The 14,983-nt window shown below is 37.4% G+C and overlaps 1 protein-coding gene across 5 annotated transcripts in view; it reads right to left on the bottom strand.

The window, feature by feature from the left end:
* Positions 1-11,909: 11,909 nt before the first annotated feature.
* Positions 11,910-14,983, bottom strand: part of ehbp1l1a (EH domain binding protein 1-like 1a) — a 61,558-nt gene continuing 58,484 nt past the window's right edge. For 4 of the 5 annotated variants that reach the window (XM_028474507.1, XM_028474508.1, XM_028474505.1 and 1 more), the window contains 5 exons: positions 13,727-13,838; positions 13,555-13,654; positions 12,580-12,653; positions 12,296-12,410; positions 12,127-12,220 (listed from right to left, as the gene is read on the bottom strand). In XM_028474507.1, the coding sequence (XP_028330308.1) occupies positions 12,127-12,220; positions 12,296-12,410; positions 12,580-12,653; positions 13,555-13,654; positions 13,727-13,838 (495 nt within the window). Of the gene's footprint in view, positions 12,221-12,295; positions 12,411-12,579; positions 12,654-13,554; positions 13,655-13,726; positions 13,839-14,983 lie in introns of all 5 variants that reach the window. The other variant, XM_028474503.1, reaches the window with a different exon arrangement.

Raw genomic sequence — 14,983 nt, 5'->3', positions numbered from 1 at the left:
AAAATAACCATACAGTTTATTTGTTATTTAGATTTGGATTTAAATTGGAATAACCAAAGAATGAAGGTACATGGATTGAAGAGGCCAGAGATGATCAGTTTAAAGTGAACAGGAAGGATTTAGGACTGAAACATGTCTGCATACCAAGTGTAGAGGAACAGAGTCTCAGTCAGAGTCAACAAGGAGACCTTATAGTTTACCACACACGCACACACACACACACTCACACGCACACACACACACACTCACACGCACACACACACACACTCACACGCACACACACGCACACACACCATAAGATGAGTCTCAGTCAGTGGAAACGTCTGTTGATATGAATGAATGAATGATTGTCATGAGGACAGAGGAGTATAGCAACCATTGAACACACACACTGTGTATAGGTGTAGTGTTCCCCTCAGCCACTAGGAGGCTCCAAGCTGCAGCTTACACATGCTTTCATACTATCACTCATAAACTGTAAAAAGAATGAACGGGACAAGCTCCCTGGTGGAGTGAAGCTTTTATGTTTAGAGCTCCCCCTGCTGACTGGCTGCAGTATAGGCCTAAACCCCGCCTCCTCAATGATAACAAATGGGATGTGGGTCAAACTGTAAAGTTTAAATACTCGTCACGTTATGTTTTTCCAAACCTAAACTCTGCTGTGATCATTAGTTATTATCCCCCTACATCAGAGGTCTCATTCTCGCGGCCCTCAGGACAATGTGAAAATGTAATGTTGGTGCGACCCGTGTGTTTTATACTGTATTGTAATGACGTGACTCGAGCTTTTATCAAAGGTTTATCAGCTTTTAATGGAAGTCTTTAAACATTATGTACCCCTCATTCTCCGCTTACGCCCGCCCTTCCACAGCCTCCCAGCCAATCAACACACAGAACACATGTAAACAAAGACAAACATTGGCATAGAAAGCTGCACGTAACGATGCTTCAAATGCCATGGGAAACCACAACACCTGTTAAACATTGAATAAACTAGACGTGGAACATAACTCAGTAACATACCCAGTTTGTTACAATATGAATGGCACTTTACAGCATTGTGCGTTGACTTTACAGCAATGTACGCTTCCGAGGCTGGGGGCTCATAGGGGACTTACCCGCCTCGGTTATATTCAACAAAACATCGGTGTTGGCTGGAACTTACAGCTGATTCTATGGGGTTATTATAGAAAATAAAAGCCAGTAAATAACCCCTCTGTAGCTGTGTCCCATGGTTTATAGTGGCTATAATCGGCTAATGTCCCACTGTCCTGACGGATAGTAAACGCCCCACTGGCAATCGCCTTTTTCCACTCTCTATCTTGGTACTTTCCACCATCTACAAATGTCACAATGTTCATGTCATCACGAAATACATGAACATTGAGCGCAAAAAGAAAGGCGATTGCTGCCGTGTGGTTCATTATCCGCCTTGTGGTTGCCGGAAGAAAAAGCGGCAATGACGTTCTCCATGCGTCTGGTTGGCTAAACACGTGACTTGAACTTTATTGCTTGAAAAAAAAAAAGAAAAACTTTATTAGGAGAGTGACAGCAATTAGCCGACATCATGTCATGTTCAAAGCCTGCAGTGAAGAGAAAGGTTGGTGATGAACACAGACTACTTCTTCCCTCAAGCCAAATTTAGCTCAGCTATGTGAGAGGAAGCGCTGCCAGGTCTCAGGCAGCAGGAAGTAGGCAAGAGAAGCCAAGTTCATGTTTGTCAATGTTGCATTCATGTTCAGGACAATTCATGTTCAGAAGAACCCATTGAAATTAAAGAATTGTTAGTAATGACATTTATGAAGATTGAATTTTTTTTACCAAAGTTTTTTGTGGAATACCTGAAATTAAAGCTAGGGTTGGCGATTTTCTCCAGATACACTTTTTAAGTTTTGGGTTGACATTGTCTTTATGTCCTGACAGAAATTAAGATCTTATGCGCTCTGAAAAAGGAACAAAGAAAATCTGTCATCTGTAGCTGCTGTAATAACTTCAACCAATAGAAAAAAACAAACTATTTCTTTTTTTAACCAATCACGTCTCCCTGCTCGTTCTCGATCCCTCGCATGCACAAGCTCACACTGAAAGTGCGTCACCGCTGACAGTTAAAACAGAGTTTTTGGTCAAGTTTTTTAACATATATGATGGTAAAGTTTATTGTTTACATACTGCTGAATGAGACATGAGACAACAACGTTTCTACACAATACAATCAATGAGCTGAGCTCCTCTTCTGCAGCAGCTGTGCTCATGCATGTGAGTGAGATGGAGCACAGGGGGGCAGGGGGGTAAAGGCGGAGGGGGGGGCTACCGTGGCTCAGGTGGTAGTGGGTCGTCTTCTGATCGAGAGGTTGGGGTTTCGATCCCAGTACCTGACTATGTGTCGAAGTGTCCTTGGGCAAGACACTGAACCCTAAGTTGCTCCCAGTGGTCGACTAGCGCCTTGCATGGCAGTCCTGTCCCACTGGTGTGTGAATGTGAGAGTGATTGGGTGAATGAGCTGATATGTATCAATCAATCAATCAATCAATCTTTATTTGTATAGCGCCAAATCATAACCAATGGTATCTCAAGGCACTTTACAGTAGAGCAGTCTTAAGGACGGACTCTTCATTTTATGGATACACACATATGCATATATACGTATATACACATACATATGTATCCCACACCCAACATGAATTCATCATGGCGGCAAGGAAAACCTTCTGTTAAGCAGCAGGAACCTTGTGTGGATCCCATTCCTATGATGAACAGCCATCCACGTTATGCTGTGTTGGGTGTGTGCAGAGAAAAGGGTGGAGACAGAGCCGCTGAGACTCTGTAACTCCACACTGAGGATCCCACGGACCTGCAAGACAAAAGCCAGAAGGAGTACAGGAGCAAACACACAAGGGAGTAAGCAGACATAGAGGGAGTGTTTGAAAGAGGAATGGGACCCTCTCCGGTCCCTCTCTAACCTAAATGACCTCTCTCTTAACGCCCTCTCCAACCTCTCTCCAACCGAGCATGCCAGACCCCCCCCCCCCCCGGCAGTCTATGCCTATTGCATCTTAATTATGAGCTATGAGCTGGTTCCTAACTAAAAGCTTTATCAAAGAGGAATGTTTTGAGCCTAACCTTAAAGGTAGAGAGGGTGTCTGCCCCCCGAACCGTGGTTGGTAGATGGTTCCAGAGAAGTGGGGCCTGATAACTGAAAGCTCTTCCTCCTATACTACTTTTAGAGATGAATGGAACAACGAGTAGTCCAGCATTTTGAGAGCGTAGTGTTCTGGGGGGATTGTATGGCACTACAAGCTCCTTGAGATAGACTGGTGCCTGTCCATTTAGGGCTTTATAAGTGAGAAGAAGAATCTTGAATTCTATTCTATATTTTATGGGAAGCCAATGCAGAGAGGCTAATACAGGAGTAATGTGATCTCTTCTCCTAGTTTTAGTCAGTACACGTGCTGCAGCATTTTGAACCAGCTGAAGTGTCTTAAGCGACTTGCTCGGGCAGCCTGCTAAAAGAGAATTACAATAATCCAGTCTAGAGGTAACAAAAGCATGGACTAGTTTTTCGGCGTCGCCCTGAGACAGGATAGATCTGATTTTAGCAATGTTACGGAGATGAAAGAAGGCAGTTCTTGAAGTTTGTTTTATGTGAGAGTTGAAGGATAAATCCTGATCAAATAGAACCCCAAGGTTTCTAACAGTTGTGCTTTGTGCCAGAGTAATGCCATCTAGGGCAGTTAGGCTAGCATAGGTTTCTCTAAGGTGTCGCGGGCCCAGTACAATGACCTCAGTCTTGTCTGAGTTGAGAAGAAGAAAATTTTGGTCCATCCAGGCCCTAATGTCCTTTAGACAGGCCTCAAGTTTAGATAGCTGATTTGTCTCACCTGACTTCATTGATACATACAGTTGGGTATCATCAGCATAGCAGTGAAAGTTAACAGAGTATTTTCTCATAACATTACCAAGGGGGATCATATAGATACAGAAGAGGATTGGACCTAGCACAGAGCCCTGAGGAACCCCGTAGCTTACTTTAGTGTACACAGAAGACTTATTATTCACGTGTACAAACTGGTACCTATCAGATAGGTAGGACTTAAACCAGTTTAGGGCAGTCCCTGTGATTCCAAGTAATTTCTCTAATCTCTCTAGTAGAATATAGTGATCTATAGTGTCAAAAGCTGCACTAAGATCTAATAAAACCAGCACTGAGAGTCGTCCTTCATCTGAAGCCCAGAGTAGATCATTAGTTACTTTAACTAAAGCAGTCTCTGTGCTGTGTTGAGCTCTAAAGCCTGACTGGAAGTCCTCGAACAGGCTGTTGTTTTGAAGAAATTCACAGAGCTGAGCTGCCACAACTTTCTCAAGAATCTTTGAAATAAAAGGAAGATTAGATATAGGCCTGTAGTTTGCGCTTTGAGACTGCTTCAGTGTGGTGATAAAGCGCTATATAAAATCAAGTCCATTTACCATTTACATTCACTACTTGTGACCCTGCGCCTCGTCCTCCAGCAGTGCCTGATAAGCCACTGTGCGTCTTTACACATTGTGTGCATGTTTCTTTTTATAACAGCTACAGGTGTTGTAGCCAATTGATCAGCAGTTTTGCGCAATGATCATGTGATTTTAATTACAATTATTATTATTATTATTATTATTAATAATATAAAACTGTATTTGTAGGCACGCACACTTCACCCTGGGACATCAGTATAATTTTTTTCTCCTTCGGCTCATTCCACCCAGAATGTTTTATAAACTTTATATAACATACTGTACGCATTTCTTGCTTTCAGAGTTGATTTATTGGATGCTCTGACACATTGGATGTATTGACACAAGCACTTTCCTCATCCAATTGACATCCTTAACATTTATTTTATTTAATTTATCCAGGTTAGCACACCATGTATCGTTCTCATGCACGTTATTTTTGAAATGGTGTTCTTTAATAAATTATTATTATAATAAAAAAAACCTAACTTTACTTTTACTTTAAGTGAAATTTAATCAAAGTAACAGTAATTTTACTTAAGTAGATTTTTTTCTGTACTCTTTCCACCTTTGCCATTTATAATGTAACTGTGGAGATATGGCTTCAAGAACTGTGTTTCAAATTTCTGTGTTCAGGATTTAACGGGCGGGTCAGAAATCATCAGTGTTGGGAGTAACGCATTACAAAAGTAACTCAATTACAGTAATGTATTACTTTTTGCTGTAACGCAGTGATGTAACGCATTACTAATAAAATTTCGGTCATATTATACCCATTAGAAATTTCAGTAACGCGCGTTGCAACACATTTTAACAAATACCTGTCAAGTATCCTGTTTTGGCCAGGAAACTCCCGTATTTTACACCTCTTTCCCGCTATCTTCCCGTATTAGTATTTTCCTGTAAATATCCCGTATTTTAATGTAATAATGATTAAAAGATGCCTTACTAAACTGAACGCCGTCACTGGCGAGAACTTCCACCTGAAATGGTCTGAGTGACAGTTCTCACGAGATTAGTGCTGACAGCGGCAACAAACCCGGAAACAACTCAGAACAGAGATGATGAATGAAGACGTTCTGGTGGAAAAAAAACAAAGAACTGGTGTAAATATGTTGTAAAATGTGACAGAGAGTTTATCTTCATAAAGACCATCGGGATGTGACACAGTTACACGTTCTGTTAGATTAATAACTGAGATTTTAACGTCTACCACAGAGGAAGGAATGACGTTAAATGATGTAAAGTCTGCAACAAATGTGTCTAATAAGTCATTAGTGAATACCAGAGAACCACATGGGTGAGCATGAGAAATTATTAGAAAATATGTAATAAAATAAAATGTTACTGTCTAACTTAAAGACGAACAATGTGAAATTAACAGTAAATATGCAACGTGTTGACTTGTATATAAACTGTAAGTATATTAAATAAACACATGTGCTTCATATAAACATTTATGTTTTTATTTAGGCTGTTTTATAATTTAGGAATTAGAACTGGGCGATATATCGAGATTCAAGATGTATCAGGTTTTCTTTTTTGGCAATATAGAAAACTACAATATTTCATACATCTATATATATATATATATATATATATATATATATATATATATATATATATATATATAATAGCTTATTATGTATCAAAATGCATGTAAGGCTCAGTTAGATGGATTTATTGTGCAGCTGTTTGTTAATAAATGTCCCTGTGTAGCATTTTGCATCAGCAAATTAAATTTAACCCAGAATTGTCTTTCTGGTCAGACTTTATTTGATAGTAGGAATGTTCACAGCATTTCTACGTTCATAAATGTCGACACCAGCAATGACAAGTTAAGCTAACGTTGTCATGAAGAGTGGTACTATGCCATACAGTATGGCCACTGGAACATGCGGCTATCTGCATGTTATGATTACAAACAGCAACATAACGCTAATACCGGTGGGGCTTAGAGAATTCTGGCACTGTGGCGTATGGCTGAGACTGAGGTTCATACATATCAGATTCCTGCTCTTAAATGTGCGCTGTAGAAGTTTTTGGTTTTGAAGTGTTTTTTTAAAAGACATTCACAGTAGAAATGCCGCGAGCTGGCAGCTAAAAACAACAGCAGAGCCGAAAGATACTTATGTTCTTGCGCTGCGTAACTCATCAGGGCAGTACACTAAATGGATGGGGCGTGTTACCAGGGCTCCTCCCACTGGACCCTACTCGCAGACTCTGGCTTCAAATGACGTCAAATTTGCAAGCTGGAAGCGGCACTAAGCTCTGTATTTTAGCTTCAAGAATGTTGAGTGGGAACAGCTACAGTGCACGCCCACTGTGATATACTATCAAATCACATGGTTTATTTCTAAATCAGTAATAGTGAGGATGATTGTCTGTTTTTTTTTCTCCGTTGTTACCTCCTCCTTCACCTTTTGTCTGACATTGACAAATAATCTATCAAAACATTCAGAAAGTTCCAGAGATTTATACTTGTACTTTCATCATTTCTAACTTTTAAACTTATTATTTTTTTGTGAAACTGCAATGTTAGGTTAATACTATTCCTTGGCTAATACTAAGTTGGTTTGCTAGGTTAATGCTAAGCTAATGCTATTGCTAGGTTAGTACTAGTACTAGGTTAATGTTAATGCTAGGTTAGTGCTACTGCTAGGCTAATGCTATTGCTAGGCTAATACTAAGCTAATGTTAATGCTAGCTGATGCTATAGCAAATTTATGCTAATGCTAATGCTAATGCTAGATGTTAATATTAATGCTAGCTAACACTAATTGATATAGTCAGTGTCCAATAATTTCGCAGACCGGATCCTTTCAGATGCCTTCAATGCATGTACATTGACTGCGTCACTTTCCGAATCGCAATCTTTACGACAGAGCTGCTGGGAAAAACCAAATAAATTGGAATTCACTCATGCGTTGAAAGGATCTGAAAGGATCCGGTCCATGAAATGATTGACTGACCGAGATTCTTGACTTAAGAAAGGTCTTAATGAAGGAAAAAGTCAAAAGTGACACAAAATGTTGTTATTGTGCTGCTAGTGATTAATAGAAGGGTTTTTGTGGCTCCACTGACTTTGACCCATTATTGTTTTTCTTGTAAAACTATTGATAAAAAATAAATGGTTTATATCACTTATTGCCATTTTGAGGAAAAATATAGAGATATGAATATTGGTCCATATCACCCAGGCCTAATGTAACCAAAGCAGTAACGTTTTATCTTGTAAAGGATATGATTGTCTAAACTGTGTGAAATGAGGCGTTCAAACACTGTTTAAAGTAGGATTTTATTGATATGAGTGTGTTACCTCAATAACAAATAGAAATCACTAAACTGATATGATGCCTTGTTGTGTAGCAAGTGTTGTTAATGCTAATGCTACACCACTTTAGTTAAACAAAGTAAAAAGACTGTGTGACTATAAGAACATGTCAACCCTTTTGTTTAATGTTAATTTTGGAACCAGTTTGATAAATTGCTTACATACAATTTAAAACAAATATTTTGAAAATGACTTTTTATTCCTTTTTTCCATTTAGTGCAATGATTTTAAGTAAGTGAATTAGTTTGTTTTATTGGTAAATAGATTTAAAATAGTCTAAATGATTTGAATGAAAAAAATTGTGATATGACTTTTTTTCCCATCTCCCACTCCTACATGTGTGTGTCTGTGCTAGACATTAACTTAAATTAATTCAAACTCTTATTCAGCTACTAGCAGTGTTATGAACACTGCTAGTAGCTGAATTGTACTTGTAGGTTATATCAGCATAAATACATAGTAAATGAAACAAATGCCTAATCTAATATAATGTTCATGCAAACTGTTCTTATGATTACTTTTTGTATGTAATAGTGTATTTCTATGGATATTGATTCTGCTGATAAGAGACTAATTCAATAAAAAAACACTTGATGTTTTAATGTTTTTAGGTAGCACTGCCTTGGGCCACAGTGTTTTAAGTGGGAGCCCCCTGCCTCTGTCATCATCAACATCTGTGACAAACACCTACAACATGAGACATGTCCCCAGATAAATGATGGAGAGTTGGTTGAAAGGAAATATTGACAAATAAATGTATTTTGTCAAAATTCTTGTTGGTTCATTTCTAATTTCTGGTTGATTAAAACTAGCATTAGGAGGCCACAGTGCAGGGAGAGCCGCTGGCATGGAGGTGACGACATCAGTCTTAAGATATAAATCAACTTTAAAACAGGCCAAAGCATGTTAAAAAAGGACACTTTTTTTTTTTTCAACGGAAAGCATCAGGTCACTAAAGTCTCAGTCTTGTGATTTTCTGAAACTTGGCAGCCCTGCTTATAGGAATGCTAATGCAGTACAATGTGGGAACCTTCATCCTTCCTTGGATATTCTTCAGGAAATGTAAATACTGTATTATAGTTTATTTTATTATTGTTATTGTATAAAAAATATGGACACAAATTTGTCTAGCTCTGAAGCGATAGACGTTGCTATGCAAATGCTCCTTGTCTAGCTCAGCAGCAATATTCGCCACTATGCTAACGCTCCTTATCTAGCTTTGTAGCGATAGACGTTGCTATGCTAACGCTCCTTGTCCAGCTTTGTAGCGATAGACGTTGCTATGCTAACGCTCCTTGTCCCGCTCTGCAGCGATAGACGTTGCTATGCTAACGCTCCTCATCCAGCTCTGCATAGATAATGTCGTCACTTTGTTAAAGAGGTAATCAAGTGGAATCTAGAAAGGAGCACAAGAGCCAAGAGTTTTTTTTTTTTTCAAGGTTTCTCATTTTTTAATGTAACAAAAGTGCAAATTCCAAATAAAAGCCAAACTATAAACTAATCAATAAGTCACACTTTCTTTGAAAAAGCAGAAAAGCTTCTCTATAGGAGACTAAAAAACATGCCTTCACTCCACCTGCTTCTAAAATTATTGGAAAGAAAACAAAATGTAGATGAACCCACAATTACGTCAAGTGTAGACGAACCCAATGGCTTTGTTAGTTTATTTTCAATATTTTATATTGATAAATAATTATAACTTAAATAAAAAAAGTATTACTAATAGAGTAAATCTTGGCTAGTGACCCTTCCATTTACAGTTTGTAAAAAAAAAATCTCTCCAGCTAACTGGACTTAGTGATTAAAAGCATTTTAATGCCAAAACCTCTAAGAAATAATGAACAATATTCACTACGTTCACAGTTTAAAAACCAATGTTAAAATTTAAAAAATTAATTATTATGCAAATGATTAGTATCATCGCATTTATGGCTCTGAATGTGTATTAACCACTAAAATTAAAACACTGTAATTGTATAAAATAATATTAACCCTCTACATCAGAGGTTCTCAACATGGTCTCACCCTGGGACCCACATTTTGCCATGGTCATTAAATCGCGACACCATTTTTTAGAATTCAACCAACCAAATGTAGTTTTTCAAAAATATCTGTTGAAAACACACATATATGATCTTTTTTAAAACATAAATGTATATATTTTCCTGTGCAACATGCATTCTACAGCATGCCTGTCAAAAGAAATGTTTCTTTCAAAATAAAAGACATGACACCAGAGATATTAAGTATTTTTTTCATTTTGGACCAGCTTCCCCGACCCACCCAGTACAGGTTTGCGACCTACTTTTGGGTCTCGACCCACCAGTTCAGATTCGTTGCTTTAAAGACTAAATCGATTAAAAATATGTAAATATTTATATGTTTGCTCTAGGGATGTAACGATTCAGTCAACTCCCGATACGATTCGATTCACGATACTGGATTCACGATATGATTCTCTACGATTTATTTTACAAAATGGGACTGTAGTCAAATGATGACTGAAAAATATTTCTTTATTTTTTTAGGGAATGAAAACTAGTAAATACTGAATTATTTTTCTTTTATTTTTCATTGTCAAAAGAATCCCTTGATAAACTATTCAAAACAATGCAATTTAACTAAAAACAAATCTTGAATGAAATAAATAAAGGAATAATACAAATGAAGAAGAAGCCTATTAATTTAAATTCTGGTTCTATAGTAAACAATGCAAAACTGCATGATAGTTCTTTTTCTTTTTAAAAGTGCAACTGAAAATGTATTTTGTGCCTTAACAATTGGACTTAAAAAAAAAAAAAAAATGTCATTGTACTGATTTACGTCAGATATTTGTTTGGACCAGCAGAGGGCGCTGGTAACCCAGTGGTTGGTTGGCATGCAGCTAATCTAGCAGTGAAGAAGGGATGCTATGCTAGCAGACAGGGCTAATAGAAAAACGTGACTTTTACAGATATTCACGTAATATTACAATATTCTTTCAGTGCTAAAGGGGTAATGAATCATTTATGAACATATTTAACAGTAGAAGGCGGCCAGAAAGAAAGTAGTAGCAGATTCCGCCCGCCATGTACACTGCTGGACAAGAGAAGGGATAAATATATAGCGCCTCTGCTGTTTAAATAAAGTACTGCGATTCAATTTTCAAAGTATCGATGTCAATCGTGATACCCATGAATTGATTTTTAACTGCCTTACGATTAATCGTTACATCCCTAGTTTGCTCGCGTCTTTACCATATCCTGTTTCGGTCGGCTTATTGTTTCGGCTGAAGACCGAAAATGCTCCTTTGGGCATACTGTATGTTGACCCATTATTGTCACTTTTAACCTTGTTTCACCATATTTCATGCTTATTTTTCCAATTCATCCACATTCACCATTTGTCATACCCAAATTTACCATTACCATTTAAAGTAATTGTTCCAATATCAACACTTTGAACCCTTTTTTTTAACCACTTTTTCTCTGTTTTTGTCCTCTCTCATTTGCAACTTTTAACCAGTTTTTAAAATCCCATTTCACCACATTTTCCACCATTTTTGGTCATTTATTTCTGATTAAAACAAGGATTTACATCTTTAAGATCACTATAATAATAGTAAACTTTGTGGATAACGGTGAATATTATTCAGATGAATAAAAGGATTAAAAGTGATTAAAAAAGTTTGGTTAAACACATTGAGGTCGTCTACACCTAACATAAGATAACATTTAATCAGCATGGGTTCAGATCCCTGTGTGTTTAATGGAAGCAGCACTGAACAGTAAACTGTTATAATCTACTCCACACATAGTCTTTGGCTTTACTGTGCAGTGTTCTACACCAGGGTTGGGGTCATTTATAAATGTAATCGTTCACTGTATTGAGTATTGAGAATTAATTACAATTATGGTGTAATAATTCTTTAGAAATGGTCAATTCTAATTCAATGCAAAACTTTGGAACCATGTTACAGTTCTATGTACAGTTTTACACATATGTAGTTAACAATTAATAAAATACTGTATGTTTCAGATCAAGTAATTGGGATTCATTGTAATTGAACTTTAGTAATTGACTTTCTGAGGATAAAAGATCATTTTAACTGTCACTGTAATTGTAATTGAATTAACTATGGGTAATTGAAGACCCCAACCCCACACACACACACACACACACACACACACACACACACACACACACACACACACACACACACACACAGCTTAAATTAAATATGGAACCACCAGCTGTAGCACGTCCCACACTGGGCTTGGAGAACATCCTGGAGGTGTGGTCTCTGTCGTCTTCTGTGCTCAGTGTCACTGCATCACACACTTCTCTTTCTGCTGCTTGGCGTACTTCCGTTTGCGCTGCTCCAGGCCTCGCTCTAGACGCTCGTCTTCCTCCACAGCTCTGGGACAAGCACAGGCATCATCATCATCACCATCACATCCTTTAATTATTATTATTATTACAGTATGATCTCACCCTCTCTCCTTGGCGTCCATGTTGTGGATCAGCTGGTCTCTCTGGTTGACCAGTGACACCAGCTCATGGAGCAGCAGCTGCTCTCTGTGTTTGTGGGCGTGGCCCTTCTGGTACTCTGCACCAATCATTGGCTTAGTCAGAAACAGTCAAGCACACACTCACATGCACACACCCACTCACACATGCATGTACTCGCGCACACACACACACACTTCACTTCTGCACGCACTCACACACGCACTCACTCACGCACACGCGCAGATAAAGATCTAGTGCAGCATCACCTTCCATAGCCATCATGTCCCTCAGCTCCTTCTTCAGCAGCTCAAACCTTCTCTCCAAGTCCTGTTCTTCAAGTCTATCAGACACACACACACACACACACACACACACACACACACACACACACACACACACACACACACACACACACACACACACACACACACACACACACACACACACACACACGGTGGTTTTTGTTGGTTTTTCTTTTTTTTTATTAGTATTAGTTTTTTTATGGATTTTGTCATTTTATATATTGTTTGATCTTTTCTGATTTCTAGTTATTGTACTTTTTGCATTTTTGTATGTAAAATTTTAGTCTTTTTAAAATATTTTGATTTTTATGCTTTTGTTGTTTTTTATTCTTCGTATATATATATATATATAATTTCTTGTTTTTATCGACTTTATGAGACTGTTGTTTTCTTTTGCCATTTAGTCTTTCATACATATACTGTATATATTTAGTTTTTTGGTAATTTTTATTATTTCCATTTGGTATCTGGTGTTATTTTTTGTTTTTTCTTAAATTTATTTATATATTTTTTTACAATTTTTAAGTTTTTTTATGGATTTTGTGGGTTTTTGTAGTTTTTTTTTGTCATTTTGTTTTAAATATATGTATTGTTTGATCTTTTCAGATTTCCAGTTTTTTTCATTTTGTGCATTTAGTTTTTAATCTATATTTTTATAGGTTTTGAAAAATTATAATTGTAATAATATTTTATTTTGTGTTTTTGTTGTTGTTTTTAAATTTATTTTATATTTTTGCATTTTTATAGACTGGGGGTTTTTTGTATTTTTTTTTTTACAATTTTGTATTTTGCTTTTCTATTTTTGTATTTATTTAATGTGATCGTGGTAGATAATAATAATAATAATAATAATAATAATAATAATAATAATAATAACAATAATAATAATAATAATAATAATAATAATAATAATAATAATAATAATAATAATAATAATACAGCAGCTGTAGATGGTCCTGTCTTCGTATCAAAGCGTTCTTCTTGTTGACCAGAGTGAACCACTCCTGGATCAGCCTCTCTTCCTCCACCTGGTCAGTCCCTGCAGGATTAAACCATAAATAAAACCATAATTAGATAAATAGATACCACAGGACTGGGTCAATGTTTCCACCTGAGTCCAGTAGGAGTCTGAGCTTGTTCTCCACCACAGCAGCTCTGCTATCAATGTGTTTCTGCTCTGCCTCCAGGGCTTCCATCTGACTCAGCACATACTGACTCTGGTCCTGGACCAATCACATTCAGACAGTCTTTGAATATCATCTTACTGTGTATTAGCCTGGCAGATATGTAGCAACATTAGGCTAACATGTTCACTTCTAGAAGAAAGCATGTATATTGGTTTTTGAGTATCTTGAATGCATTTTTAATGGGATCCATACTGGTACTGTAAACCAATGGTTCCCACTCAAAATCAACAAATCCAAGATGGCCTCCTACATGGACACTTCACTCCCAGCTGGTTTGGCTCACTCACTTTGTGCACCACACCCCTGTCCAACTCTTGGGGGGCTGGATGACAGCGCTAAGTGTAGGGGGGGGGGGGCGCCACTTGTTCTACCATGTAGTGGCACGGGGGCGGTACTCCCACCTCAATTTGCTCTCCCTCCAATTTTAAACACACCCCAACACACTGCCTGCTAAGTTACAGCTGTCTGTATATTAACTACTAACCTTGGATGTTAAGCACCCCTGCACTAAGAAATGTTAAATGCTAAAAAATCATCTTTACTTTATTTATCCCAGGGGTAAATTGCTTTTGTTACAGCCGCTCAAGAAAATATCACAAATAAAAGAACAAACTTTAAACAAAGACGAAAGAAAGAATAAACGTGAAATACTGTATGTGTATAATTAAGTAAAAGACTGTTAAAAATAAGGATTAGACACACACACCACAGTAGTAAAAATAAAATAAGATAGATAATACTAACAATAATAATACAAATATACAAATATGATAGAGATATTTACAACAATCAAGCTGTGAGGTTACAGTGATGCATTATACAGTTTGATCGCTACAGGCAGGAATGATTTCCTGTGGCGTTCTATAGGAGCACCGTGGTTGGATCAGCCTGGTGCTGAAGGTGCAAATAGCTTTATTTGTATGAATTTTATCAGATTCTACCTAAACCGCAGCATTCGTGGAAACTATCAATTTATCATCTGCATGTCCCATAGAATTAAACCAGGGAAATCGCACACACTACACCCGCAAATATACCCCTTTATAACACCACAGAGTACAGAGTATGTACACTTCTTTATATGTATATCCAACCTTCAAACACATACTCATTTGGCCATAATTGACAACTCTACTTAAGCTCCTCCCACTATATGAATACATACTTCCAACGGGCACTGA

This window comes from Gouania willdenowi, chromosome 18 (genome assembly GCF_900634775.1).
Source record: "Gouania willdenowi chromosome 18, fGouWil2.1, whole genome shotgun sequence".
In the NCBI taxonomy this organism is placed as follows: Eukaryota; Metazoa; Chordata; class Actinopteri; order Blenniiformes; family Gobiesocidae; genus Gouania; species Gouania willdenowi.
The sequence above is the reverse complement of the archived record's forward strand: the minus strand, read 5'-3'. Positions and strand labels throughout refer to the sequence as shown.